A 27,938-nucleotide genomic window follows, 5' to 3' on the forward strand; every position below is an offset into this window, starting at 1 on the left:
GGCTAGTGATTTTTTTCTCCATTTCATTATTATTTAACAAATGTAAACAAATAAAAAAAAATACTTTTAAAAGCAATTCTGAAAATCTTTTTTAAAAAAAGTGAAGATTGTAATTTAATTAGCATTGTCTTACATCATTAGAAGAAATGTTGTAGTGGTAATAAAAACTGCTTTTTCGCCTTTCTATTTAATTGTTAAACAAAAACCTTTGCCAACAAAACAGTATCATTGTTTTAGTATTGGTGCAGAAAGAATGCATTTTCAAGAAAGATGCTGTGAGGAAATCACTTTTATAGCCCTAGTGACATCTGCTGGCAAGGAAGGAAAGGACACGTGCAGATTTCATTTTTCACCATGAATCCGTTTTCTCACGTAAGTGCAACCAATTTTAACATCTTAACCGACTTTTAAAATCTGATCAACCCCACAAATTACAAGGGGGGAAATCAATGTGTGTTCTTACTGCCATAGTAGTAGTTGTAGTAGTAGAAGAAGAAGACATAGAATAAGATAGGCTAACAGTTAGCGTATTTGTTAACTATAAAACAGGTTTAACGTTTACAATAGTTGGGCCTTGACTCTTTTTCAGGCAAACCTGGGAGGAAAACTCACTCAACAGTAAACACACCCCACAGGCAAATTCATATTTGTTTGTATTAGTAGGAAAAGTCTCACATTTGTAATGTACACACAATGCAAAGTTAAATTGCTAAGACGCCAGACTGGTTTTCTCGTGGCAGTCTCCAGATGCTGACTGCCTGTGGACAACAAATAGACATTAGCATATGTAGCATCAGTGGTGTGAGTGGTCCAGAAAGGTTTTGCAGCACATACTGGGACCCTTCAAACTTCCTCTCTCGATAAGCGGTGCCGTTCTTCATGATGTAGAGAAGGATCATGTCACACAAGAACACTCCCTGTTGAATTCAAACTGGCATTGTGTCATGCATCGAAAACAAATGAATGATTTAAGCAATGTTAATAAAAGATGGCTGCTACCTACCACGCCCATTAAAGCTAACCCTGAACCGACGCTGATGGCTGTGGGGACAATATTGAACATTCCAGCCTAAGAACAATGAGAGAATGTTTTAAATCCAATATCCCTTCCAAGTTCCTACAATTGCGTTTTAAAATTATATTTTTTTTATTACTGAGTTCATTTTAGCTCCGTTTATCAAATTAATGATGTCACACCTTTAAACTTACGTGTACCCAATGTATTTGTTTTAGAATAAAATAGGCATGTCATTTGGATATCAAAGGGGAATCAGCACACAGCTTCCACCATTGAAAGTGTTTCAGATTAACCCCAAATAATGTTCAGATGTTCTAGGAGACATTTCCTGACATTTTTTTTCTAGCAGTCGCTTTGGCAACACTAGAAATGCTACATTGTGGACCTGCTTGCCAAGAAAATATTAACATAAAATAAAAACTCATTGGCTTTTGCCTACAAGTTACACCCAATTGTATTTTCTTAGTGAAATACACCTCAAACAAACCTCATCAGTGTTTTCATTAATTTTCTATGGTTTTTTTTTTTCATAACTTTTGTCAATTTAAAGAATATCATGATGCTACACAGGACAGCAACTTCAGCATGGAATAGGTAATATGTAACTATAATGTAAAATTAATTCATGCATGCATGTGAAAGTAACACATTTTGCTTACCCTCCCATTCACCATGATGTTAAATCGGACTCCATAGACTTTATATAGAGATCGGTAACTCTCGCCTGCTGAGTTTTTATAATAGCGAGTGTGTCTGTTTGAAAGTATAATCATACAATTATCAAACGTTTAAATGCACTAGGATCACGTTCGCTTGAATTGTAAATAACCTTAAATTGAATCCCATTGCAATCGTTGTGTTAGAGGTGGCGATGTCCTGGCGACTGAATTGGTACTGCGGGTGACACTCGGAGTAACCTTTGTCAAGGTCACAGTCCCACCGGATCTGGATGCCGATGGAGCCACCCTTGTGCAAAACAATACGTCTCGTTAGTAGTCGATGTGATAACATGATATAATAATAATGATTAAAAACGCTGACAAATGTTGCCATGTCATTGAAGTTGTATCCTGCTCGTGCCGTGATGTCTCCCAGGCGAAAGATGGGGCAGTAAGGATGGAGCTTTTCATCATATCTGCATTTCAGATAGGACACATCCGTCGTCTCCAGAATGTTGGACCTCAGAGCACAAAAGGTGATAAAGTGTTGTTCACTTTTGGATGATTTGTATTCATTGTGTATATTGAAGAACTTACTTTGAAAATTTGAATTTGGGAAATTGTATAAAATTCTTGATGTAGATGGTGACGTTTTCTGCGTTCGCCAGCAGAGACCTGTTACAAAGGAGAAAGTCGTGGACATCCAAACATTGCTCCATTTTTTATTTTATCCAGGTTTGCATACGGGCAGCATGGTGGGTGAATGATTAGTGGCCAGTCAGCTGGGATAGGCTCCAATGATCACCTATTTAACCTAATGAGGGCAAGCGTTACCAAAAAAAAATGGATGGGTGGATGCGTGTTGATGTCTAATGGAAGGTAAATCCAATAGAGCTAACTGAAAATAATCCAATCTAAACAACATGGCTACTTACTGTGGTTTAAACGTTCTTTCAACGGGACACCAGCCAAAGATTTCACAGGCTCCAGTGGAGTTTTCATCCCTGCGTACGCATCGTCCACTCATGATTCCTTGGGCAAAAAATAGAAAAAGTCAACTTGCTACAGTGCTTCCTCCAAAGGCCAGCCCATGGCACACCTGATGAGCTCTCACAACATGCTAATATGCCGAATGTGTATATTTTGTTTAATTAACTGTATGGTAAGTGTTGCGTGCGGGGTGTTGAATTTTAAGACTAAGGAATGTCCTACCATGACCAGACACCACGAGCTTTCCCTCTTCACAATCCTCATCTTCCTGGCAGAGTCCATCCAGGACTTTGGGGCTCTGGGAGCAAACAAAATAAGCACCAAAACTTCCATTTACTAATTTAACCAGGGATTCTCAAGTCATTTCAGCCTAGGACCCACATTTAAGTCTTGACCCACTTCTGAGTCAACCAAGTACATTTATGTTTCAATTAAGAACAGCCTTTGAAAACTGAGCTTGTTTTTTTTAAACATAAATACATCTGTATTAATCAGTTTTATTCTCCATCCATTCCTTTTCTTATCTCCATTGTCGCTATTAAAGTTCATTTTGATTATTATGAAAATGACATTTACCGACACTTAAAATTTTTACAATAAATGTTTTTATCTAGTTTACAAATCATTTATCCAGTCTGTATAATTATGCTCAACAACAGATAATACACTCTGTATGGAAAAGAATGAAATGATCAGGCCTCATTTCAATGGTCCAAAAAACATCTAAAAAATTTGAACACAGAGCACACGTTATTTATCATTAGTTTATGCCCACTATCAACTAGTTATGACAATACTTGATACATATAAATTTCTTAATCCGAAGTACCGAACAATTAAAAGAAAACCTGCTTTAGAGCCCTGGCGTGACTTCACCGTTGCAAATGAGCAATTATGTTTAAGTGTCGCACCAGTTTGTATAAATGCAATATGATTCATAGGGACAGAACTACGTAAGCGGACAAATGTACACAAGCACAGTGACTGGGGGGCACTGGTACAAGCTGGTTGTTTTTCTTAGCTGCTGCCAGAGTGACGGCAGTGAGCATGCCACTGATTTTTTGCCACTGGGTGTTCAGGCTCTCTAGGTGAGAAGCTCGGTCATCCAGGAGAGACCTCAGAGTAGAGCCGCGACTCATTCGCAACCATTTTAATGAAAACATACAAGACTCTTGATAGTTAAAAGCTCTGTTGGCTGGATTAAAGAACAGAGCCATATGTGGCCCCTTGGCCATACTTTTTTGAGTGTCCATCCAGTGAGTGTATATGGCATCCTCACACCCAAGGCTGGTCCAGAATAGTTTCCAGATGATCAGACGTTAAGAGAGCAAATAAAGCAGCTCGAGAGTAAACACTCTGTGACAGCTCGGCACAAGCGCGAGCTGTGAAGAGGCATGGCGAAAGTAGACGGTGACTTTCTGGTGCGTTGACTTGATAAATAGAGGCACTTGAACTACTACTTGGAGAATACAAATAAGTATAGAGATACGTTTCTGGGGCCATTATTCTGCTTCTGATTTACTTTTTGTTTCTTATCTGCCTCAAAGATCAACATCAAAATAGGACATTCATATGAATTTTCGAGTTGCCTCCGGATTGTACATACAGGTGAATCTCAATCATTTAGAATATTTTGAAAACATTTTAACTAATATCAGTAAAAGTAAAATATTCATACCTCAGCACAGGATCCCAGCTTCTGATTCGGGGTCTCTAAGAAACTAGTGACAACAAAAAGAACAGCTTCACCCTGCATGTAGAAAGCAATGTAGGTCATCATAACAAGTAAACTGTTTTTAGCTCATGATTATGATGATCTCAATTGCACCCTCCTGAGGGTGCATACGTGTGTTTTCACCTGTGGTGGGATGACGTAGTCTTCTGGCCCCCAAACCAGCACACCTGACTCGGAGGTGTTGGTCACTGAAACCCCCTTCAGTTTGGTGATCACTGTGCTCTGGATCGCCTCATCTTTCTCCTGGTAGCCCTTTTTGCTTAAGAAAACCCACCTATGAGTGGGGAGAAAACCCCAAATACGGCAATTGCATTTGGATTATCATCAAAGGAATTTTACAAATCATTTTTTTAAATAATAATAATCATAAAAATAAACACTGATAAACCTCAACTATACATTAACCATGAAAAATTGGGGGTTGCAAAAAAAAGACAAGAAACCCGAAAAAGTGTTGTTTTTTGTAATTATTATATATTTTTTAAAACAACAACTATGAGCTACTAAAGTTCAGGGTGCCAAAACACGAGTATGAGGGAGTCCACAGTAGTAGAAGAAAAATTGGGGACCATCATAGTGAGGATGCGAGCCGCCCGCCAGTTTTATAGTATCAGAACAAACATGGAATAGGAGACAGACGAGACAAGTGTCTCACTTACCCTATAATGTAACCGATGATCGATAACTGGATGATTCTGTACAAAATCCCAACTTTTTTATTTTTAGCCACTATGTATTTCTCCGTTTTGTAGTCCAAAAAAGATAAAAGTCGTCCTTTACACCCACTCACAGCCATCCTGAGAACGATATGACGTTGTCAAGTAATGTGTCGGCGTGTCTCGCAAGTCAACAGCTCGCGCCTGCCTCATCTCTGCAACTGAAGGTTGACAGCCAGTTGGTTATCACCAGTGGCTCGCTCCCATGTCCAACCCACCACCACATGCCCAGTCATGGGGTTTTTGTACTGTGATGTTTTGGAGTGGGGCGCCTTTATTATCGTTACGTCATTTATTCGCACCGGCGCAGGTAATCAAACAAATAATACATACGTAACTCTGGTGTCAAAATGTATACAAGTTAAGAATTTTTTTTTAACGTATCGCTCATTTGAACTGTTGAAAGTTTGTTTGTGTTTCTCTGTTTGTTTGTTTAAGTAATATGTCATTTGTTCTGTTTTCTGTACAGCTCGTCACAAGCTGGCAGTTTCCGCTGTGTCCAGGCCACGTGTCTACTGATAGACCAATAGGAAAACACAAAGGGACAGTTTGCGGAAGTAAACGTTGAGTGTGCCTTTTCCGAATGGTAGGACTTGTTGACGAGACGCAGTTTTTATATAAGGATTACGCTGCTCGTTTTTGGGCGGGCATTATAGCAAACGATATCGGTTTTTTAGTATACGACTTGTATTACTTCATGTAATAAAATCCGGACCAGTAATGTCCAAATCGACAGCAAAACACCCGAAAGAAAACGAGTCAAAACAGTTGCCAATCTACAAGCATAAAGCTAAACTGGTACAGGCTGTAAAGGGAAGCACTTTCTTAGTAGTCACCGGTGAGACTGGCAGTGGGAAAACGACGCAGCTTCCACAGTATTTGTACCAAGCAGGTAACCACCTTGCGATCATCGTTGCCATTGTTTATAAAACAGCGATTGCATCAATGTGCACCAGTTTAGTTCGCGTGGTGTGTGATTGTCGTGTTTCGTTGGCAGGCTTTTGTAAAAATGGCAAAATTTGCATCACCCAGCCCCGCCGGGTGGCTGCCATCACGGTGGCTCAGAGGGTTGCCCATGAGATGCAGTGCACTCTGGGAAGAGAAGTGGGCTACCAGGTGCGCTTTGACGACTGCACAACACAGGTGAGCCACCACCACAGAGCCAGCCCTGGCAGACAGTATTGTGAGACAAAGTGATGTGATGTTACAATTTGATTGAGACAGGACACAGATTTGAAGTACTTGACGGATGGCTGTTTGCTAAGAGAGGTCCTGGCAGACCCTGGACTTTCTCACTACAGTGTGGTGGTCTTGGATGAGGTCCACGAACGAAGCCTCAACACTGTGAGTCTGCTCTTGAACAATGAAGTCATATATTAGGGCCGCATTGAAATTCAAGGCTAAAGTTAAATGTATTATGCGAATAAAGTGATTATTTTAAGGAGCAAATGTCATTATTCCCACAAATATTTCGTAATCTGTGTCAAAACATTGCACATTGCATTTTTGCTACATGTATTATAAATATAAAGACATTACAGTCACCAGTTTGTAACGTTATGCTTGTAGTAATGTATTATCATTTGTAGTTGTACTGCTTCTATTGTGATTTTTTTCTGATGAAAATATGACTTTTTCAAGTAAAATTTAGACCTTTATTCCTGGCAGTATGTCTATTTGTAAAAGTAAAAATTCCTCAAATTATGGCTAAAATGAAAATATTATTCATGTATCATTGATTTATAATATGAAGAGATTATTCTGATGAAATTAGACTTGAATTATTATTATAAATTTTTATTCTAAAAAAAAAAATCTTATATTTATGTTCTAACTTTATTCTCATAAAATTAAGTTTTTCTCTTAAAATTATGACTTAATCCTTTTCATTTTTCCTTTTGCTTGCAGCATCTTTTTTTTAATACTGGTAAAATTATAGCTCTGTTCTTATACAATTCAAACGTACCGATAACTTTTGTAATGACTTCAAATGATGTACGCTCTTAACTAGATTGTCTTTTCATTTCAGGATATCCTCCTGGGCTTACTGAAGAAAGTATTTTCTAATCCGACTGAAGCTATGAAGGGCCGAGCTTTCCCACTCAAGGTGGTAGTGATGTCCGCCACCATGGAAACAGACAAACTTTCAGCCTTTCTCGGTGACTGCCCTGTATTTGTTATCCCTGGAAGGACTTTTCCTGTCACCTGCACATTAGGCACTGCTGTGGGACCTAAAGACCTACAGAGCACGGGTTATGTAAAAGAGGTACAGACCTGAACTTTCAATGCGACAAAATGTTTTCATTTTGTTCCTCTAATGGACCTTTAGACAAAATAGAAACACCTCTCACTCTCAGTATGAGTTCTGTTTAATTATTGAGCCATATATTTACAAAAGATTTTTGCTTGAATTTCAAATTGTAGCAGTTTGCTCTTCAGATGTACCTTCCTGCCAATGTCACTTAAAAGTATTGTTTTGTTTCTCTCTAGGTTGTGTCTCTGGCCCTGGATGTTCACACCAGTGAGATGGCTGGCGATATCCTGGTGTTTTTAACAGGTCAGATACACTCGTCACATGACATATAAATCGAGCCTGTTGACATTAAACTGTATTGAGGCATCCTTGTTTGACAGGTCAGGTGGAGATCGAGCGGGCCTGTGATTTTCTGTTTGAGAAAGCTGAGTCTATAGACTACCGCTATGATGTACAGGACAAAACTGTGGATGGGCTCCTTATTTTACCCCTCTATGGTTCCATGCCAACTGGTAAATGCCTACAACAGCCACTTTGTTCTATTAACCATATGAAATATAGCATTTCCTCATTTTAAGCACAGTGCTACTGACAAAAAGAAACGCATTGCATCATACCATCTTGAACTGAGCCGTACTGTATGGAATCAAATTACAATCCCACATGAATGGATGAATCGAACCCAATGGAATACTTCCACTTTAAAATGAACTGTCCTTGAATGTTTTTTGTCCTCACAGAGCAACAGAGGCAGATCTTTCAACCTCCTCCTCCGGGAATAAGGAAGTGTGTGGTGGCCACCAACATTGCTGCCACATCTCTCACCATCAATGGCATAAAGTGAGCATGCTACTATTACGCAACTGTCACGAGCCAGGTAAGATGGCAATAAAGTCGCTGGGTTGTGTTTTCAGGTACATCATAGACAGCGGCTTTGTGAAACAACTCAACCACAACTCCAGGGTGGGCATGGACATTTTGGAAGTGGTGCCAATTTCAAAGTGAGTCACATCTCCTGATGAGTTCATCTGCATCTTTGGCCAACGACAGCCAGCTGATTAATTGACTTGCTGATTTGCTTCCGTTAGGAGTGAAGCGCAGCAGAGAGCAGGCCGTGCTGGAAGAACGTCTGCTGGGAAGTGTTTTCGCATCTATACCAAGGAATTCTGGGATGAATGCATGCCGGAATATACGATTCCGGAGATCCAGAGGACGAGTTTGACTGCAGTGGTCCTCACCCTTAAGTGCCTGGGTGTGCATGATGTCATTAGGTACACCTCGTGTGTCTTCTCTGAGGTTGAATACAATCAGTTGTGTGCGAGTGGTTGACTTCTAAGTTGTCATAATTTCAAAATACATTTGTAGAAATCCTGTAAACTCCCAGCTATTTATCATGGGACATAGGTGAATTTAAAGAAAAACACCACAAAACATCTGGCAGTGTTTATTTCATTAAACAAGTATTCAGTTCAGCAAATACATTTTGAAATGAGAAATAGTTTGAATGACTTGGGCAATCTGTTCCTTTATAAATATATATATATATATATTTTTTTTTTATTAATTAACCATAAGTTTGCACCCGCCTTCTTTAGAGGTTTCAACCTTTTCTGACATCTCGCAGGTTACATTGTTTAGCTGTGGTCATTTCTCTCCAAAGGTTTCCCTATCTGGACCCTCCAGAAGAGAGGTTTATCCTGGAGGCGCTGAAACAGCTCTATCAGTTTGATGCTATCGACAGGTTTGTTTGTGCGCTCTTTGCCTTTTTTGGGATTGTTCGCACAACAGTGCTGGTTGTCACAATGGGCTGTCTGCCAGGAGGGGTCGAGTGACTCGCCTGGGGGAGCTGATGGTGGAATTCCCCCTGCAGCCGGGCCTCACCAGGGCACTGCTCAAAGCCGCCTCGCAAGGCTGCCAGGACCTGCTGCTCCCCGTGGCCGCCATGTTGTCTGTAGAGAATATATACATCCGGCCTGGTAATAATTAACTCTGCATCATAATTTTAAAAGTATCAAAGACGGTGAATTACGGAAGATATGGGTAGAGTTCTGCTGTGAAAGTTTTCTTAACAACCCTTGTTGCACCCAAGTTAATCGTTTGATGCCTTTTGTAAGCATATTATTTCTCTTACAATTGTTTTTAGAATGAGGTTTAACGTCAATGTGTCCGCTTCATCTCCCATCCAGGCCACCCTGAGAAGCAGAAAGAGGCCGATCAGTGTCATAGAGCACTTGCGGACAATAGCGGCGGCATAAACGACTTTGGAACGCTTCTTAGTGTGTTTCAACAGTGTAAATCCAGGTACTGGTTACAAATTGAACATAGCTTCTTTGTTATTTTCTCTGTTTTAGTCTCCTCCTGCACAAAATCTGTTTTTCTTACTCTTGTATTCTGCAGCGAAAGACCATCAGTGTGGTGCAAGGATAATTGGATTCACTGGAGGGCGCTCAAGTCTGCCTTTAGTGTGGAGATTCAGCTGCGTGACATCCTCGTCTGCTTGCAACAAGTACATACTTACAAAATGTTATTCTGTGGTAACTCATGCTGCTTGGTCCATCATGTTAATCTCGTGTTTACCATTCCAGAGGCGAGATTTCCCGAAGGAGAAATTTGATGGCAATAAGAATGAACTCTTTAGACGGTGTCTGTGCTCAGGATATTTCACCAATATTGCCAGAAGGTAATATTCAATAGAAGCTCAAAGGTTGCTGTTGAAGTTTCAGTTTGTTAAATGAAAATGAAAATTCCCCATTGATATCAATTATATTTGGAATGATTTGTCCCAAAAGCCAAAACTCTTGCCACTATAAAAACTACTATGTTGTCACAATACACTAGTAAAAAAAAAAAAAAACTCTGGCATTTGAGAGCGTAAATGGCTTGAATGATGATATTAGCCTTCTTCTCCAAAACACTTGCTGTAATTTACATTTCAATAAGTAAGTTGAAAGGGTGTTTTCTTATTAAATGACGTTGAGCAGTGCACACTACCCTGTTCAGGCTTTTTTTTTTTCTTTACCTTGTGTAGATCTATTGGAAAAGTATTTTGCACAATGGATGGTCATGGATCCATGGTTCACATTCATCCATCATCATCGGTAAGATTATTCTAATTCTCTTTAACACTATCTCTATTAAACCTTCCCTGTTTCTAAATGATGTCTTCTGTGTCCCCTTTTTGTTCCCAGCTGTTTGAGAAGGAGATGGAGCTGGATTGGATTCTCTTCCACGACGTGTTGGTGACATCACGCGTGTACGTAAGGACGGTATGTCCCATCCGATACGAGTGGGTGAAGGATCTGCTGCCTAAATTGCACGAGGTTGACGTTTATGAACTAAGCAGCGTGGCGAGAGAAGAGGTCACTGATGAGGAGGTGACCAAGTGGGAGACGAGGGAGGCTGCCAAAAGGCAATCAGGTCCTTCGATTGTTTTTAAATTCACTATATTTTAGGGAATTGCCACTTTCTTGCACGTGTTGAGTGTTGGCATGATCTGTTTTATTTCAGAGATTTCTGCTGAGGATGCCTTGAAGAAAGTGGAGAAGCGAAACGATGAAAGCAGTGTCAGTGACGCACGCGCTCGCTATCTTCAGCGGAAGCTGCAAAGACTGCAGAATAAAGATCTCTGACAATGTGCTTTGTTGTCTTACTAGTGAGAATAAAAAGTGTACTACATAGTAGTACATGGACAATACAGTACATAATTGCAAAAACTGGTTGTTATATGCATGGGCGTAATGGACCTGATTCACAGTGTCCAGAAATGTTTGTTTTTATTTACATCCTGACAATAAATATTTTTGATACATTTTTAATAATGCTTCTATCTTTGTCCGTCCGTCCCTTCACTTTGTGATGTGCCTGTCTTATTCATCAGGGTATACATTCACTATGAGGGAGGAACTATAGAAAATCCACTCACAGGTCGCATTAGGTACATGAGTGCATCTAAAATGGATTGTGCTTTGTTTCGATTGACACTCTGCTTACAATATCAATCAAGACAGCATTATCTTCATAAAAATGGATTAAAAAATAAAAAAAAACTCTTGCAGATTACTTAGACAGATGTACCTTATTTTGTAGTCTGGGATTGGATGTTAACATTTTGATAAAAAAAAATGCAAAACCCCTAAATTATCTGATTGTTGCATATTCTGAATATGAATTCGCAAAGAAAATTTGAAAAGAGGCCTATTTGATGTTTTCATTTTCATTAAGTAGAAATTAAAGCATCACAACAGTGTATACTGCATGTCATTGTAAAATAATTACACTTTGACTTTTCTCTAAAGCATTAATCATCTGTTTACTAATGTTAGGCTATTAAAACGCCCAAGTGATTGTAATTCTCTAAATGTGGTATGCGCCACCCTCTAGTGGTATGTGAAAAAAAATACTGCCTAACTACAGTTGAGTTGCATTTAACTTTGTGGTAATAGCGCTTTATGGCGCTCAAAGAGCAATTCATTTGCATTTAATCTTTAAGAATTTGTTTTTTTTTTAAGATACATTTTTATTTACCTTTTTTGGATAGTAGTGGGTCGTACTATTTTACTGTGTTTTTACTTAAGTCGAATCACAAGTATCTACAAGCACTTTGTGCGTCCAGGTGCTCGCTTGGTTATGGGCTGAGCTCCCCTGACGTCACTTCCGACTGGAGTGCCTGCGGGGCTCCTGTGCTGCCTGCCTGGCTGGGAGGGGACGGAGTCACGGAGCGGAGGAGCAACGAGCAGGAGACACACTTACCTCACTAAACCAACAGAGACGCGGTTTAATATGTCCACGAGTTGAACATTATTTATAGCCTTCTTTCTACACTCTCGAGTCCACCGAGTCGCGGCCCGGAGGACTTGTTCTCTCTCTCACTGGCTCGCTTCGGTTATAAACCGAGCACGCCGCCGCTGCTGCTGTTATTGTGAGAAGAAAAACAAGCTAGTCTGCTAAGCTTGTGTGATCATTGACAGAGTTCAATACACACAAGCGGAGAGTGATAACCGGCGGAGGGAGCCTTGTGCAGCCCTACTTGTGGAACTCTTGGAGAAGTAGGAATATTTCACAGCGGAGGTACGTAAAAAGTGGTGAGAGGGGGGAAACCCGGCGTGGTGGTAGTAATAATAGAACGGCAGACGAGTGAGGTGGCTATCTCGCTTGCTAACTAGCTGTTAGCTCGGGGAGCTATTGTGGTTAGCTGCTTTGTTTGTTCGTAAATGTCACGTTCGCCGTCCCCCGAAGGTGTTTGGTCAACGGCCAGGCCTGTTATGTTGAAGAAATTAGTTTAAGCGTGGGGAGCAATTTTCCGCCTTGTGGACCCCGAGCGAGTGTTCGCTGACCCGTGCTAGTTTAGCTTGTAGCCTCCACGCTAAACGGATGGGGACGTGTTATGGGACTGTTATGCGGCATGCTTTTCACAAGTTTATTACAGCTCTGGGTACTCGCCTAGCTGTACAAGTACACGCTGTACATTTGGGCGGGTTTCCAGAGTGACGATAACTGAGTTCTCGCAGCTTTTTGCGAAGTTATTTTTTTTGTCACGACGACAGTAAACGTTTTGTTGTGCTCCATATGTTTAAGAGCGTAAAATCATTCACCCGTTGCCCACATTAGGGTTTGGTGAAATTGCCTTAAAATTTAATCTCTATTCGAAACAAGTTGTGTCCTTTCGGGGTTTTGTGGAATGTATTTGTTTTAAAGCTACGAAATAGTTGTTTTTTTCCCCCCGCAGTGGTTGTTTTTGCCGTGACCGGCAACTCTCCACCGAATCGTGCGAGAACTACAAGTGCAAATTCTGCGCCAGTGAATGTTTCCCCATCTCGTGGAGTAGTGGGTTGAGAGCTTGCCTCGAAGGTACTAGGTCACGGGTTCAAATAGCGCCCTGTAAAATTGTTTTTTAATTATTATTATTATTTTTGTTTACTATGATTGCAATATCTTATAGCCAGTTGGGAGTTTGTTTCTCGTGTTTATTGAAGAGTTGAACTCTGAGGGTTATGGTTAGGCTGGTGATGCCCATAACAGCCTATTTTCAGTGGCAAAACAAAATGAAAACTTAGCGAAAAGAGATAGAAGGGGGTGAAACGAGGCAGGAACCACGCACAGTGCATGACTCACGGCAAAATAACTGATTCCAAGCAGCCTACACATTACACTAAAATAACCAATTCACATCCAACCTCCTGTAATTACGGTAAAATTGCCATCAGTGCCAGGCCAAAAATATATTGCTCTGGTGATTGACCAATCAGGGCCTTTCACGACAAAATAATGCTAGCGGGAGAGTTGCCAGTCACGGCAAACTAACCAATGCCTCAAGCTTTAAAGAAATATTAGAAATACGTATTTTCTTTAGTAATAAAATGACATTTAGTAGAAATATTTCCGTTTTGTGTACAAAAAGCAATTACAGCAATAATTTTTCTTAAATAGTTAACATTTAACAAGTTAACTAGAATTGTGACAAGTGGCTGTCATTTTTGTAGACTTTGCACACAAAAAAAGAAGAAAGAAAAAGCTAAAATAAAATGTGCTGTCAAACTGTATGGCCCGTTGTTTTACGTCTGTTGTTCAAAAGTAACGTCAGAACGCTTCCAGCTCTTTCGCGATCTTCCCACTTAAAATTGTAAACCTGGCTGCAATGGATTGATCTAATAAAAAAAAAATCTTTAAAAAGGTCAAAGCAAAATCCCAATTTTCCAATCTCCACCTCAAAGCTTTTGTAGGGACCATTCTTCCACATGGACTAATGTTACCTCAGTCGCTCGCATGCATCATTCCCCGAATAAAGAATTTGGCGCAATGGCAGTGAGCCGAGAGGGAAGAACTCAAAGACAGCTAATGGCCAAAGTTTGGGATCATTTTACAATAAACAAGTAAGAACATGCGATAATCGGTACAATACTCAATTCTAAAAAATATTTGACGGCTGCAGACCAAGTTGTACAGGTGAGGCAAGGCGGCCCCTGTGAGCATTTTTGCGACTTGGAAGCACATACCTTGGGTCAAAAGTTTCCAGCACGTTAATAAATCAAGTAACGTATAAATGGTCACCGCGTCCATCCTTGTCATACGGAAAACAATGTGAAAAATATTCGGCTTGAGTTGTCTATTTTTCTTAACAGGAATAAAGTCACTAATTTGGCAACACTGACTCTGCCTTCTAAACTCCACTCTATCTGGGGCCATGTTGTGAGTGTGAACAGGAACGCACATTTGAACTATAGCCGCGAAAATAAATTCAGTTTTTAAGAAAGGATGAACACGATTTCAATCAATGAAATTGATTAAACGCCCAGCCTTTGCCCACAAATTACATTTGATCAAATTGATTGGGAAATAGACTACGATCATTGTGGCAGACACTAATTGGAAGCCAGTGACATTAGATTTGAGCTCTTCCTGGCACTGCTTAAATAATATTAATATCTACTATTAATAACTTGACACTGAGGAGGAAAAAAAGTGGATGAGGTATCAGTGGTGAGCACTTTCCCATCGTGTTGTCATAAATGTCAGATGGTCAGATAGGAAGGAGGTGACGTGTGCATTTCAGCACTTTTCTGTGTTGTGGGCTGGTGGTGAAACACAAGTCAAGGTAATGATATGATTTCAGCACAGTACTTGTGGAGAGCTGACCCGCAATTCGCAGAAAGTGTCCTTTGTTCTGGGGAATCAGATTTGCCTTATGTCTTCACATACGCCTACCCTGGCTTAGCTCTTGAACTAGTTTTAGCACAGCATAACCCCCCTCCATAAAGCATTCACCAAAAATGTTGGCACGGCCCACCTCTGGTTGTATACAAGTATTACTTCTTTTTTTATATCATATTTTGCATTTATTCTTGTAATCCTATGACATTATTCTCATTATATATTTTTTTATTTTTCAATTAAGTCAATTAAAATCCACTTTTTCCAGGGTGTTCACGCCATTGTCTTCTCAGGCACACGCGCATATGAACTTTTCTGTTTGTAATAATGTCAAAGGGACTTATTCCTTACTCAGTGTGTTTTTTTTATTTTTGTCCCTTTCCAGGGTTTTTTGGACAAGTGTCGAATCTGAGTCGCTGTCACTCTCTCGAGCAGTTAGAGTTTGAACAGTTTGCACCAGCTGGTCTGCCGCCCCCTCCCAACCCAGACAGTCATCCGCCCCAGCATGAATGAAGTCAGCGTTGTGAGAGAGGGATGGCTCCACAAGAGAGGTACTGTGTCGCTGATGCTACTGCATGTTCCCAAATCTTTGTGAATTTCTGCCAAGCTTGCTCACAAACGTTGTGGGCCTCTCACTGATGAGCAACACGTGATTCAGTCATCATAGCTGATTTGAGTGTATCTTTATGCTAATTCTAAAGCCAGAAACTATTTGATTCGGACAAACGTTATCTGTCCTCTACTTTTGTGTCCCTAGGTGAGTACATTAAAACTTGGAGGCCTCGTTATTTCATCCTAAAGAGCGACGGCTCCTTCATCGGCTACAAAGAGAAGCCCGAAGTGTCCAGCGATCACAGTCTGCCACCTCTCAACAACTTCTCCGTCGCAGGTCAGTTCCGCATCCTGGCTGGTGTGTGTGTTGTTGAGCTTTGACGTGTGTATTTTCAAGTTTTGGCGAACCCCCCCCCTCTAGTCGTCTTCTTATCTGGTGCCTCTGTGTTTTCGTAGAATGCCAGTTGATGAAGACAGAGCGGCCCAGGCCCAATACGTTTGTTATCCGCTGCCTCCAGTGGACCTCAGTCATTGAGCGCACCTTCCATGTAGACAGCAACGAGGAGAGGTATGTTTTAAAACCAAGTCCCCAATGAGATTTGTTAGTTTGAACGATTCCTTACAGTTTCCAAAAAATCACTATCATACAAACCTGTCTTGCACAGGCAAGGCTCTAACATTTGAACCCATTGGCTGTCGTCTAAGCAGAAGGGAAGGTCTATTGTCATAAAAGGATTTATTCATTACATTGATGTAAATTAATGTAAAACACACTAATAAGTAGCACACATTCACGTACGTGATAAACCTGGTGGCCAACAGTTTGCAACAAGATCTAACTACATCTTCACCAAGTTCTCCTTGTTGTCACAGAACATCCTATATCAATGTTCTTCAGTCACAAAAATCTGGGCAATACTGGCTTCGACTGAGAATCGTATTATGCCAATGGGAACAAAAGCAGGAAGTAGAAACCTGCCTAAAATAAAAATTAAACGTTAAATATCTCTAAACAGATGCAACATGTCTGCCGTGTTATCCAGCCAGCAACTACTGGTATTGTCTGACTATCAAAATACTTGGTATACCTCTAAATAAAATAAGTTTTTTTGTGAAAACCAAGGTGGGAATTCAAATTTTATGAGCCTTAAAACATTTCCACAAGAGTTGAAGTTCCACTGTAATCTAATGGAGATGTTTGTGTTTAAACCATGATCCTATCTTGATTTTACCATTGACAACGTTATCTTGAGCAAGTCTCAAGTTTCAACAGAGTAACGGGTGCTCTCCTACAAAACAGCAGGCCTAAATGACTCATTGTTCTTTAAAGGCAGGGAAATCCATTTTAGATTGTGATGATTAAATGTGTGCTCAAAATAGAATTTGCGGCCAAATTAGACCCGATTACAACCGGGGGTACTTTTTGTTTATGTAACCTTTGCTGAGTCTTTAATTAACAAACATCGCTTGATGAACAGTTTTGGCAGGTTAGTTTTGTGCAGTGTATATTGTTTTTACCAACGGAATTATTATTACTGTTTAAATGTTTGCCACGATCAATTTTTTTGTGTGGAGATGAGGGGATTTTGTCATTCAAATGTGTTTATGTGCACTGTTGTTTCAGGGAAGAATGGATGCGATCGATCCAGGCGGTGGCAAACAGCTTGAAGAGTCAACAGCACGACGAGGAGCCCATGGAGATCAAATTTGGCTCACCGAGTGACAGCAGCGGCGCAGAGGAGATGGAGATCGCCGTGTCCAAATCCCGCTCAAAAGTGGTCAGCTCGCGTTTTATTGAGCTTGTACATTTCAAGCCTCTTGATTCACGCTTAGGGATTATGTAGGCCGTAAGGATGTAAATTGATGTGTTTTGGTCATTGTGCCTTCTCTGTCATCGCCTCAGCAGACCATGAGTGATTTCGACTACCTTAAGCTACTGGGCAAGGGGACATTCGGCAAAGTGATCCTGGTGAAGGAGAAGGCTACGGGCATGTACTACGCCATGAAAATCCTCCGCAAAGAAGTCATCATTGCTAAAGTTTGTGCTTGTGATTTTGAAATGCCTTCTATATAACCACTGTGTAGAGTTTAGAACATGCTTGAGTGTCTTAAATGATCACTTTGCTGTTGATGCTGGGCTTGCACCTAACGTGTTTCACAGTCTCTGACTAAAAACAAAGTCACAAAGGAGTTTTACAGTTTTATGGGAGTCAAAGTGCGCTCCCATCATATCGATCACTTACATTTTACAGTACAAATTTAAACTTTTAAAATGAATAGATTGTTAGAATAATTTCTAATTAACAAAACTACAATCTAAGAGTTGTAATTTTACTAATCTGAATAAATATGCGGCCGGATGATTTAGTGTGTAATACTGCTGACTTTGAGGTCCCAAATCCTGGTCAGGGTGTTAACACCCGCTTGGGTCGCTAGTAAAGACCCTTTACGCTACACTGTTCGCCGATACTAGCAACTGCCAGTCCAGAGTCTGGATAAAAACGGGTGGGTTGAGTCAGGAAGGGCATCTGGTTTAAAAACTGTGCCAAACATGCGAGTGACTCTTTGTCTTCTGACTTAATAAATATGCTTTTATCTTGTTAAACGTCACTTTCTCTAAATCCGAAACAACAGATGCTGATCGCTGATGCTGATGTCCAGTTTTTGCTATACTATTTTTTTCTCACCATAACGCCGTATGCACCAGTTGTTAATTTTTTTAGGCTGCTTATTGAAGTCTTAACCATGCATTCACCCCCTGGTGGTTGGCTGATGACTGTTTAAGAAAGTTTTTGATAAATGTAAATATCACCAACAATTGGGCAAATTTAATCATGGTAGCCAAAATCATGATCACAATTAAAATTAGATTAATTGTGCAACCTTAACCACTACTGTGCTCAGCAGATGTGACATTTGTAAATCGTAAGTTTACGGTTGAAAAGTTCTGCTGTGTGCTATGCAAAACATTTCACTCTGTATGTGATTCACTATAAATGCATTTTAAAAATCTAGAAGATGACAGTCCAGCGATTTATACATTACAGTTCATCCATGCCAATACTCATAACTAGTTTATTCAATGCTATGTAATTGCGCTTTATATTTAGTGTATTATTGATAGTTTGCACATGTGCTTACCCTTGTTGCATGTGCAAAATGTGTATTTGCTTTAGGACGAGGTAGCACACACGGTGACAGAGAGCAGAGTCCTTCAAAATACGCGGCATCCCTTTCTCACAGTAAGTCACCAAGCCCCTAGTTTTGGCCTCCAAAATGAAACGGTCATTTATATTTAACCCCCCCCCCCCTTTTTTTTTCTTTCTCACACAGACACTAAAATATGCTTTTCAAACAAATGATCGTCTATGCTTTGTGATGGAGTATGCGAATGGAGGAGAAGTAAGTTATTCTATTTTTCTTCACTTGCACTCATGTTTACTGTCTCAACGATTGCTCATTGTACAAAAAGCATATCCATGCAATTTAGTGACCTTGTCTTTAAATCCAGTGTCATGTCTTGGTTCATTTGCAGCTCTTCTTTCACTTATCCCGGGACCGAGTGTTCACAGAAGACAGGGCCCGATTCTATGGTGCAGAAATAGTATCAGCACTGGAGTACCTACACTCATGCAATGTCGTTTACAGGGATTTAAAGGTAGGATTTCACGCTGGCAAGTAATGTTTTTTCTACATTGATAAGGAAGTGATGCATTTGTCCAAATGTGTTGCTTAGTGCATTTAAAACAAGATAGTCTCTTTCAACTCCTTACCAAAAAAAGGGGGAGGCCAATAAGACTGAAAAATGTATCACAATGTAAGTATTTTAAATCAGTTGAACTTGATAACAATAATTCGTTTTTTTTTTTTTTTACCAAATCAAAATAAGAATATAATCGTATAGCAAGTGATCGTTTATTTGCAAAACCACACTTTCGCTGGGCCTATGTACTCCATGGTGCTGTGTGCTTCGTCTTTGTTGGTTCAGCGCCTTTGTATTTGGGTTGACAGATGAGCACTCAGTAGGCTAGGTTCACAAGACATGTCACAAGTCAAGCCATTGACTGTCATGGATGCCGTCCACGTTTTTGTCAGCTGTACAGTAACTTGACACCTTTCTTTGGTCAGCTGGAAAATCTCATGTTGGACAAGGATGGCCACATAAAGATAACAGACTTTGGCCTGTGCAAAGAGGGCATCACGGACGGTGCCACCATGAAAACCTTCTGTGGGACTCCTGAGTACCTGGCACCCGAGGTAACCCACACGCTCAATGTGATGAGAATTTTTCACAGCATAATAAGATCACCTGACCAAATAATCCCAAATTGGAGGCAGACTTTGAGACACTCTCTTCACTCTACTCTGACAGGTACTAGAGGACAATGACTACGGTCGCGCTGTGGACTGGTGGGGCCTGGGTGTGGTCATGTACGAGATGATGTGTGGCCGCTTACCTTTCTACAACCAGGACCATGAGCGACTGTTTGAACTCATCCTCATGGAGGAGATCCGCTTCCCCAAGAACCTGGCTCCTGAAGCCAAGGCGCTGCTGGCCGGCCTGCTCAAAAAGGATCCCAAGCAGAGGTTTGTCCACAGTCTTGACCTCCACTACCTCTTTCTACGATGGATCGCATATCTTTAAAGATGCAGTTATATTAGTGTGACTGTACAAACGCACAAGAAATGTACATTGGCGCCTCCTTAGTGGAAATACAATGCTGATTGACTTCCAAGTTGGTTCCATGGGAGTTACCACTCATAAATCCACAAGTTAAGTTATTCATTCAAATAGTTTTGTATCTGTTTCTGTTTGGAAGAAATTAGCATTTAGAATATAGCTAAGTTTTATCATTATTCACAAACCGGTTGAAAACGGTGGCAAAAAGAGCTTGTTGCAACATGGCACTGCCTGATCTCTTATACTCTGCTGTCACCTGCTGGCCGTTTTTTGTAATAACTACCATTGCTTTAAACCACCTCTTCATGTGAGAAGCTGTATCAAAGCCTTCTGTATGCTCCTGCAGCAACTTATTTATACGTTTTTGAGTTTGAATGATTTAAACTCGTTGATCGCCCCCTAACATTTCTGATCATGCAAAGTCTAAAACAAGAAATACTAGATGTAGATCATCAAATGATTCCCGAAAGCGACCCCTGCTGCTGCTCACCGCTCCCTCAGGGGATGGGTCAAAATGCGGAGGGCGAATTTCGCCCCACTTAGTTGGGTGTGACAATCAGTCGTACTTTAACTCTTTGACTGCCAGACGTTTTCAGAAAAGGGATGCCGCCAGTGCCAGCCGATTTAAGCATTTTGACTGATTTTCAAGGTCCACAGAAAATGTTCTGTTTGGACTATGGAAACACACGTACTACCAAATGAAAGATTGGACTTTCATCTTTCATCAGAAAAAAAGAGTTTGTTTCTACCTTATTCCGTTCTTTAGTAATCAACAATAGAAAATGGTTAGTTTGACCCAATTTCGCCTGTGTTGGACCAAAATACGGAGAAATCAAGCTTTTAGTGAAACGATATTATTTCATGCATTCTAGTGAATTTGACACTTCTTTTTGTCCATGAATGATGCCACAAACACCTAAATAGTGCTTTACTTCTATAAAACACTACCACCAAGAATGAAAAAGTGTTTTTTGATAGCAAAATACGTTTATTTACATTCAACAGTGTAACAATTTGACAACAATTTGGCAAACTATTTACAAATGTGTGCAACTGTGGTGCTATTTACAAATATGTGGATGTTTCAACGACAGTTTTTCTTTTTGTAACACTCTCCTGCGTGCAAAGAGACGCAACAGCATTTGCACAACAGATTGCCTCTTCGCGTGCGCCACTTTCTTGCCGGCCGTTTTTTTCCGGGGAATAGCAAGTATATACTGCAGTGTGTCATCAAGTCTAATATCAGGATCATGCTACGGTTACGTTACGGTGGTGTTACGTCTCGCTTCCCCGTGTCCTTCAGTTGCTATACCGGGTGGTAGGAGATGTTCTGATCCATTTTATCCACTCCATTCATGGTGGCATCGTAGTCCAGAAACAGTGTCTTCTCCGTGATCAGACTGTACCCGCTCCTCCGATGAATATGCATTGGACTCGGGGTACTCTTCATTGTCCGATCGAATGTCCGCTTGTGCAGCTCCGCGTTTTCCGGCGTTAGCAGCGCTAGCCGGTGAGGCTTACTACGTGATCGTAAACACGTCCAGGCTTCCAACTTTGGCGTCAAACTCGCAGTCATCATCATCATCATCATCAATCTGCATTGGTCGATGCCAACTCTCCATCGCCCGATCGAATGTCCGCTTGTGCAGAAGTACCCGGCCGGCTATTGTGCGCGTTTTCCGGCCTTAGCAGCGCTAGCCGCGCTAAGCCGGTGAGGCTTACTACGTGTTCATAACAGTCACGCCAAAGCTTCCAACTTTGGCGTAGAGCTCGGAGTCCTCCTCATCATCATCATCAATCTGCATTGGTCGATGCCAACTCTCCATCGCCCGATCGAATGTCCGATTGTGTAGAAGTACCCGGCCGGCTATTGTGCGCGTTTTCCGGCCTTAGCAGCGCTAGCAGCGCTAGCCGCGCTAGCCGCGCTAGCCGCGCTTACCGGTGAGGCTTACTACGTGTTCATAACAGTCACGCCAAAGCTTCCAACTTTGGCGTAGAGCTCGTTGTCATCATCATCGTTGACATCAATGCGCTTTTTAGTATTGATTGATGCTTTCCGTCTTTGAAAAAAATGCTCAAGCTGAGCTGCTTGTAACCGGTTGCTTGGGCAGCCATTGTGGCTTCATCAGCCATTGTCTCCTCAACACTCTAGCTCCGCCTCACGTCTTCTACTGACGCCCACGGTGGGCGGCCCATCCAACCTTGTGCAAAGAGAGTCATCGCTGCCCTCTAGGGGCCAAAACGAGTCTTTGACTAATCAGATCTGCCTGATACTTTCAGCACAGCTGCCCAAGGCTTTCCTGCACCCGTTTTTGAAAAAAAAAAAAAAAACATAGGGGACGTCTTTTAACGTCCTCGGCGCCCTTCCCTAGGTTTATGCTAAACGTTTTATAACGTTTATGGCAGTCAAAGAGTTAATCTTTAAATACTGGTGGTAGAGTGCTGATGAAATAATTTTTTTGAACCTCAGTGAACGTGTTGAAATGCTCCATAACATTCTATAGCAAAGTCTATGATATTATTTTTCATCTAAACGATATTTTTCGAACAGGATAAATGGCGTTATCTTTTGGCCACACAGACACAAGATGATGATGCATCTGTTCCCATTTGCTGCAGTGCAGCTTTTCAATAGAACGTAATTAGTTTTACGAGACCTTCTCTGTCATCTCGCCTTTAGCCAGCACTAGGCGGTAAACCACATTATTTAAGCTCTGTTCCTTGATTCGTTTTGTTCGAGGCTGCTGGCCATAAACAAGGACGCCATTGATTGTTGTTTTGGTGGAGGTGCAGTGTTTTTAGGTAACTAAAATAGTGTCAGGGTGCTCTGCCTGCAGGCAAGGAAATTAAGAATGCATTTGTCTCAAATTGGCCATTACAAGGGAACAGCACATTTTCAAGTGTGGTGTTTACACAAGCAGTGAGGTCAGTAGGTTGTGATAACAATGTTTTTGTGTGCGTTATCATCAGGCTTGGAGGCGGACCCGACGATGCCAAAGAAGTGATGACCCACAAGTTCTTCACATCCATCAACTGGCAGGATGTCTTGGAGAAGAAGGTGATGCACTAGGAGAGGAATGGGCACGTTTTTGACTTATTCAGTCAAAATATATATCTATATACTCTGAATGTCAACACTGCTTTGCTTGTTCTTCTGCGCAGCTCGTCCCACCTTTCAAGCCCCAGGTCACCTCGGAGACGGACACGAGATACTTCGACGACGAGTTCACAGCACAGACCATCACAATAACTCCACCGGACAAGTGTAAGTACACCTGCCATGGTCAAATCAGTGCTATGTTGGCACCCCACTATAGAAGGTCAGAAGTCCCATTGCAGCAAACATGGAGTCATACCTCAAATGAAAGCGCACTTGATTAGATCTGTTATCATATTGTCATATTATGATGATTAGGGATGCACCGAAATGAAAATGTTTGGCCAAAACCGGAAATAAAAAATGCTTGGCCGAAAACCGAAACGCCGGGGGGGAAATTATGCAGATTTTTGGTGTCATTGCATTTATTATAATTAATTAAAATTATAATATCATTATAAAATATTTATTTAGCACTGGCATTTTAACAAAGCATAATATAAATTGAAATGTGCCCACGTCGCAGACACGTTGGCTAATTTTCTGGCGGTGCGATTGCACTTTATAGTGCACAAGATGGCGCGCACTTAAAATCGGCACATTCACATATTCACCAACCTTTAAAAATAAATAAATAAATTTGTTCGCACCTGCTTCGGGACGGGACTGCAAAGTCAAACACAGCGTCCTGTACATGTCTGTCTCCACTCGAAGATAGCGCGGTAAGTGTTTTCGTTTTTAAAACTGTTGATAGTAACAGTGCTAGCATTAGCTAAAGTATTTATCACGGCCACCGGGATGCCCGTGAAAAAATGGAAACGTTCGAGGGCCTCTTTTATTTATATATATATATATATATATATATATATATAGATATGGATATATATAGATATAGATATATAAATAAATAAATAAATAAAGGGAAGGCGCTGCAGGAGAAAGAGTGGCTCACCTGTACTGCAGTACACGGCAGTTCTGTCTTTTTTTCGACCCACTTAAATGTTGTACACCAAGCGACGCCCCTCTCCTCCGGTGTGCGCAATGACCCCGGGAGCTGCTGCGACCGACCGGTGCAAACTCACACCGTGAAAAGCCAGCGAGAAGAAAAGGCAGACACTCACCCCGCGTTCGCTGTTTAATTCAAACAGACGCTTGCTTGCAGTGTTTTTTTGCTTGCGTCACCACAACATCCTATTTCGGCCACATTCTTTCGACTTTAATTTTATTTTGGCGGAAATTTTCGGTGGCTGAATATTCGGTGCATCACTAATGACAGAATAACATCAAAACTAGATTTTGTTTTCTTGTTCTAAAAGTCAAAAATCAGAACAAAAATGATATTCAATGTCAAACACACACAAAAACACAAGTCGCCCATCAGTTAAAATACCTCAAATCAAAGAGCTTTATGAGAGCTTTTCAGTTCTATTAATAAATGAACTGTATTCCCTCTTACAATCATATAATAACCCCCAACTTTCTCTCGCTATCTGTTTTGTTATATGTGACTAATCTCCCTCTGTCGTAGGTTGTGTGCTTTCTGAGCGTTTCAACACACACAACAACTTCGCAACAAAATAACATTTTGACACAGATATGGTTGATCAAGTTTCACAGTTTTCATGTCTTGCGTGTGTTTCCAGATGACAGTTTAGACCCAGAGGACTCAGACCAGCGTACTCACTTCCCTCAGTTCTCCTACTCTGCCAGCATACGGGAATAGTGGCTCAGACCTTTTACCAAGCAGGCAGCAGGCAGGCTAACACACGACCCAAATCTCACGATTGCACTTGCACTGCTGAGGACAAATCGAATGACACACACACACACACACACACACACAAACTGGCACAAGGCACACTTTCATCCCGTCTTTTACCCCCTCTCCCCTCACTTAGCCAACATGCACACAGACACATAAACACAGAGACCAGCAGAAAATCATGTACACAACGAACACGCAGGCTGCCAATCTGCGAGTTTGCGAGTGATGGACCTCACTGTGGTTTCACGTGGACAGACGGGGGCAGCTTCGTCTCCGCACATCCTCTCAGGGGGACCCGCGCTGCACTACACTGGGCACACTTTGAAACCAGGTCATGCCAGCAAGTACCAGCTCGTTACCAGCCGTAGACACACAGCCCTGACGCGTAGACTGCATCTTGCATGGACACCTTATTGAAACCATTTGTAAAATCGAAAATTAGAAGAAGAAGAAGAAAAGCGAGATTGGGTGATAATTGACCAATTTTAACTTCATCGATTGTTACGGTTTTAGATCTAAAGCCATATTTCTGCTTTTTTAAATTTTATTTTAAATAAGTGCTCTTTCTGGAACTTGCTGTTACAAATCAATTGTGTGTGTGTGTGGGGGGGGGGGGGGGTATGGTTGCCATTTCTGTGTATGCACTGCATGTGTGTCACGTCCGAATGAATGTGTGAGAGAACCTCCGAACAATTTTGTTTTGCAACCATCCATTTTGTCTGTTTTCATGGATGCTGGAACACGGGCAAGCAAGGACACTACACAGTGATGGCCTTCTAAAGGGAACAAATGTGTTATTTATGAAAAAATAGCGAGCGGCAAAGTGCTAAATTGACTCTTTGGCTTCTCTTGCATGGCTTTTTAAATTGCTTTAAAAAAAATAATAATAATGGTGGGACACTCAAAGGGCCCGTGTACTTGTGTGTTACTCACAGTAACATGGACAAGTTAAAGGCCACTTGCCCATTGTGTTATGAGAGACAACTTGACCTCAACCGTTCACCACCATCAGTCCAGTCATCTTCACTGCCAGGCTTCATTCAGTTTAGCCGCCCATCTTCTCTTCATAATTTCAGTGCAACTCTTCTTTTTTTTTAAGCAAGCCTTTTGAATGTTCTTACAGTAAGTGTTCATCTTTTTATGTGGCCCAAAAATCCCACCAACAAAAACAAAAACAATTGACTGACTTGGTGGATGTTAAAAACTTCAAATGATTCCACGTTGGATGTTGGTTTTTGTGTTTTCTGGTAAAATCTGTATCCCAAGCACTTAAATCTGCCTCTGCCTGGAGCATGCAACTTCAAAACGAGATGCCAACCAAGCTCCATCGGCCTAAACACAGGGGCGTATTAATCAATGACCCCTTTTTACACCTGTATTTATCCACCCTTCTCCCATGTCGATATTTTGTATAAACGGCACCAGCTTGGAATGAGGGTGAGGGGCAAGTCTACCCGGCAATTTTCTGCCATGCGTAGTATCGGAGCCATAACAGAGGCGTGACACTGCATATGTGTTTCTTTCTGTAACGAAAATTTGAAGTTGTGCTCAAAGCGATTATCACTGTCTGACAATTTTGTTTTTGTTTTTTTTAAATCACACCAGACACGAGTGCTGTTGCAGGCAATATCCTGCTTCGCTGGGTTCTGTGTTTAAAGGTGAATGCAGATTAACGCTGTACATTCTCTAAGGCAGAGGTGGGCATCGAGGGCCGAGGTCCTGCAGGTTTTGCATGTTGCCCTTCTCCAACAGCAAGCTCTGCATAAGCCTGATAACGATCCTGTTGATTGGAATCAGCTGGTGTTGGAAGTGAGAAACCTCCAAAACCTGCAGCCCTCGAGGACCGAGATTGCCCACATCTGCTCGAAGGCCTCTGATGCAGACATTTAGCAGGATCTCTGTAAAAGAGGCTTGTGTCGGCTGATGTGTAATTTAGTCAAATCAAAGTTCTGGCCGGGCTTTTTATGAAATTGTGCTCATAATTTTATTTTTTCTGGAGAACATGCTGGCTACAATTTGAGCTTTGCTAGAGGAAAATCAAGTCTTTTTATTTTTGTTGTTGTTTGTCATTCATTGTGCTTTGTGTTCCTCCTTTTTGTCCATATATTTCTAAAGAAAAATTGGAAAATGTCATGTTAAGCATACATTCTATAAAATATATATTAAAATGTTTTGAGCTGCTTTCTTTTTTATTTTCATTTAATGGGTTTGACGGTGGCTCTGTAGTGTAAAACACAACAACAAAACTAAACAGCAAATGAAAAACTGAGCAAAACAAAAAAAAACTAAGCACATTTTTAAAAATGCCAAAACAAATGGTTAAACAAAACAACAAAAAGCTAAACAGCAAAACAAAAATAACTGCAAAACGAAGGTGAAACACAACAGCAAATTAAAACAAAAATACACACAACAGCAAACAAAACACACAAAAACAAATAACTAATAACAGCAAATTTGTGTTTTTTAATTTGTCATTTGCTGTTTACTTTTTGTTTTTGTGTTTCTTTTGCTGTTGTGTTAGGTATTTGTATTGTTTTTTTTATGTTGTCTTTCATTGTTTTTTTTTGTTTTAGTATGTTTTTTTTCTAATTATTATTATTTGCTGTAATATGTAGTTATTTGTTGTTGTGTTTTGCACTTCAGGGCCACCGTAGTTTTCCACCAGCCATTCTCATCACATTTCACTCTGTTTTTTTTTAACGTTTATTTAAAAATAATGGAAGCCAGACAGGAAATAGACCCTAAACCAAACAAATCACTGGGCATCCTCACGACTTTAATTTACTGTCATCATTTTTGTGAGTGATGGTGTGATTGCGAG

General features: G+C 40.9%; 3 protein-coding genes across 12 annotated transcripts; 2 read left to right on the forward strand and 1 right to left on the reverse strand.

Annotated features, from left to right (window-relative positions):
- Positions 1–17: 17 nt before the first annotated feature.
- LOC147171062 (P2X purinoceptor 5-like) lies at positions 18–5,610 on the reverse strand. Of its 4 annotated transcripts, XM_086080835.1 has the most exons (12): positions 5,062–5,607; positions 4,526–4,676; positions 4,346–4,417; positions 2,890–2,965; positions 2,613–2,709; positions 2,275–2,352; positions 2,060–2,198; positions 1,848–1,984; positions 1,678–1,771; positions 1,004–1,069; positions 835–917; positions 20–758 (listed from the first exon to the last, which is right to left on the reverse strand). In XM_086080835.1, the coding sequence occupies exons 1-12, from the start codon at positions 5,196–5,198 to the stop codon at positions 710–712; spliced, it is 1,179 nt and encodes a 392-aa protein (XP_085936961.1). In that variant the 5' UTR covers positions 5,199–5,607; the 3' UTR covers positions 20–709. The 4 variants fall into 4 exon arrangements, with proteins under 4 accessions (XP_085936960.1, XP_085936958.1, XP_085936959.1 ...); XM_086080834.1 differs by having other exon boundaries at positions 18–758; positions 1,848–2,198; positions 5,062–5,610; XM_086080833.1 differs by having other exon boundaries at positions 19–917; positions 5,062–5,609.
- Positions 323–11,006, forward strand: dhx40 (DEAH (Asp-Glu-Ala-His) box polypeptide 40). 6 transcript variants are annotated; one of them, XM_086080826.1, is made up of 20 exons: positions 323–372; positions 1,882–2,006; positions 2,082–2,213; positions 5,588–5,681; positions 6,116–6,261; positions 6,343–6,462; positions 7,148–7,384; positions 7,609–7,675; positions 7,753–7,884; positions 8,113–8,212; positions 8,287–8,373; positions 8,461–8,643; positions 9,033–9,113; positions 9,191–9,348; positions 9,559–9,673; positions 9,770–9,878; positions 9,958–10,052; positions 10,401–10,470; positions 10,561–10,789; positions 10,880–11,006. In XM_086080826.1, the coding sequence occupies exons 3-20, from the start codon at positions 2,190–2,192 to the stop codon at positions 10,999–11,001; spliced, it is 2,169 nt and encodes a 722-aa protein (XP_085936952.1). In that variant the 5' UTR covers positions 323–372; positions 1,882–2,006; positions 2,082–2,189; the 3' UTR covers positions 11,002–11,006. The 6 variants fall into 6 exon arrangements, with proteins under 6 accessions (XP_085936952.1, XP_085936955.1, XP_085936956.1 ...); XM_086080829.1 differs by having other exon boundaries at positions 2,114–2,213; XM_086080830.1 differs by lacking the exons at positions 323–372; positions 1,882–2,006 and having other exon boundaries at positions 2,076–2,213.
- A 1,051-nt stretch (positions 11,007–12,057) lies between these two features.
- akt2 (AKT serine/threonine kinase 2) lies at positions 12,058–27,295 on the forward strand. 2 transcript variants are annotated; one of them, XM_086080086.1, is made up of 14 exons: positions 12,058–12,439; positions 15,405–15,570; positions 15,777–15,908; positions 16,028–16,139; positions 17,196–17,349; positions 17,475–17,609; positions 18,748–18,813; positions 18,905–18,973; positions 19,107–19,229; positions 19,700–19,828; positions 19,944–20,158; positions 23,223–23,310; positions 23,415–23,517; positions 24,993–27,295. In XM_086080086.1, exons 2-14 carry the CDS (start codon positions 15,525–15,527, stop codon positions 25,070–25,072), a joined length of 1,452 nt encoding a protein of 483 aa, XP_085936212.1. In that variant the 5' UTR covers positions 12,058–12,439; positions 15,405–15,524; the 3' UTR covers positions 25,073–27,295. The 2 variants fall into 2 exon arrangements, with proteins under 2 accessions (XP_085936212.1, XP_085936213.1); XM_086080087.1 differs by having other exon boundaries at positions 17,478–17,609.
- The last annotated feature ends 643 nt before the right edge of the window (positions 27,296–27,938 follow it).

Source organism: Leptonotus elevatus, chromosome 7 (assembly GCF_054856555.1).
Source record: "Leptonotus elevatus isolate MCC_2025b chromosome 7, RoL_Lele_1.0, whole genome shotgun sequence".
Lineage (NCBI taxonomy): Eukaryota > Metazoa > Chordata > Actinopteri > Syngnathiformes > Syngnathidae > Leptonotus > Leptonotus elevatus.

Excerpts from the sequence above, each read along its gene's own strand:
- LOC147171062 (XM_086080832.1), bottom strand. The coding sequence starts at position 5,198 with ATGGCTGTGAGTGGGTGTAAAGGACGACTTTTATCTTTTTTGGACTAC. Across the intron at positions 2,710-2,889 it reads GCTCGTGGTGTCTGGTCATG|GAATCATGAGTGGACGATGC; the intron begins GTAGGACATTCC and ends TTTTTGCCCAAG. Across the intron at positions 1,070-1,677 it reads ACATCATGGTGAATGGGAGG|GCTGGAATGTTCAATATTGT; the intron begins GTAAGCAAAATG and ends CATTGTTCTTAG.
- dhx40 (XM_086080824.1), top strand. The coding sequence starts at position 5,839 with ATGTCCAAATCGACAGCAAAACACCCGAAAGAAAACGAGTCAAAACAG. Across the intron at positions 9,674-9,769 it reads TTTCAACAGTGTAAATCCAG|CGAAAGACCATCAGTGTGGT; the intron begins GTACTGGTTACA and ends TGTATTCTGCAG. Across the intron at positions 10,471-10,560 it reads ACATTCATCCATCATCATCG|CTGTTTGAGAAGGAGATGGA; the intron begins GTAAGATTATTC and ends TTTTGTTCCCAG.
- akt2 (XM_086080086.1), top strand. The coding sequence starts at position 15,525 with ATGAATGAAGTCAGCGTTGTGAGAGAGGGATGGCTCCACAAGAGAG. Across the intron at positions 18,974-19,106 it reads AGTATGCGAATGGAGGAGAA|CTCTTCTTTCACTTATCCCG; the intron begins GTAAGTTATTCT and ends GTTCATTTGCAG. Across the intron at positions 19,230-19,699 it reads TCGTTTACAGGGATTTAAAG|CTGGAAAATCTCATGTTGGA; the intron begins GTAGGATTTCAC and ends TTCTTTGGTCAG.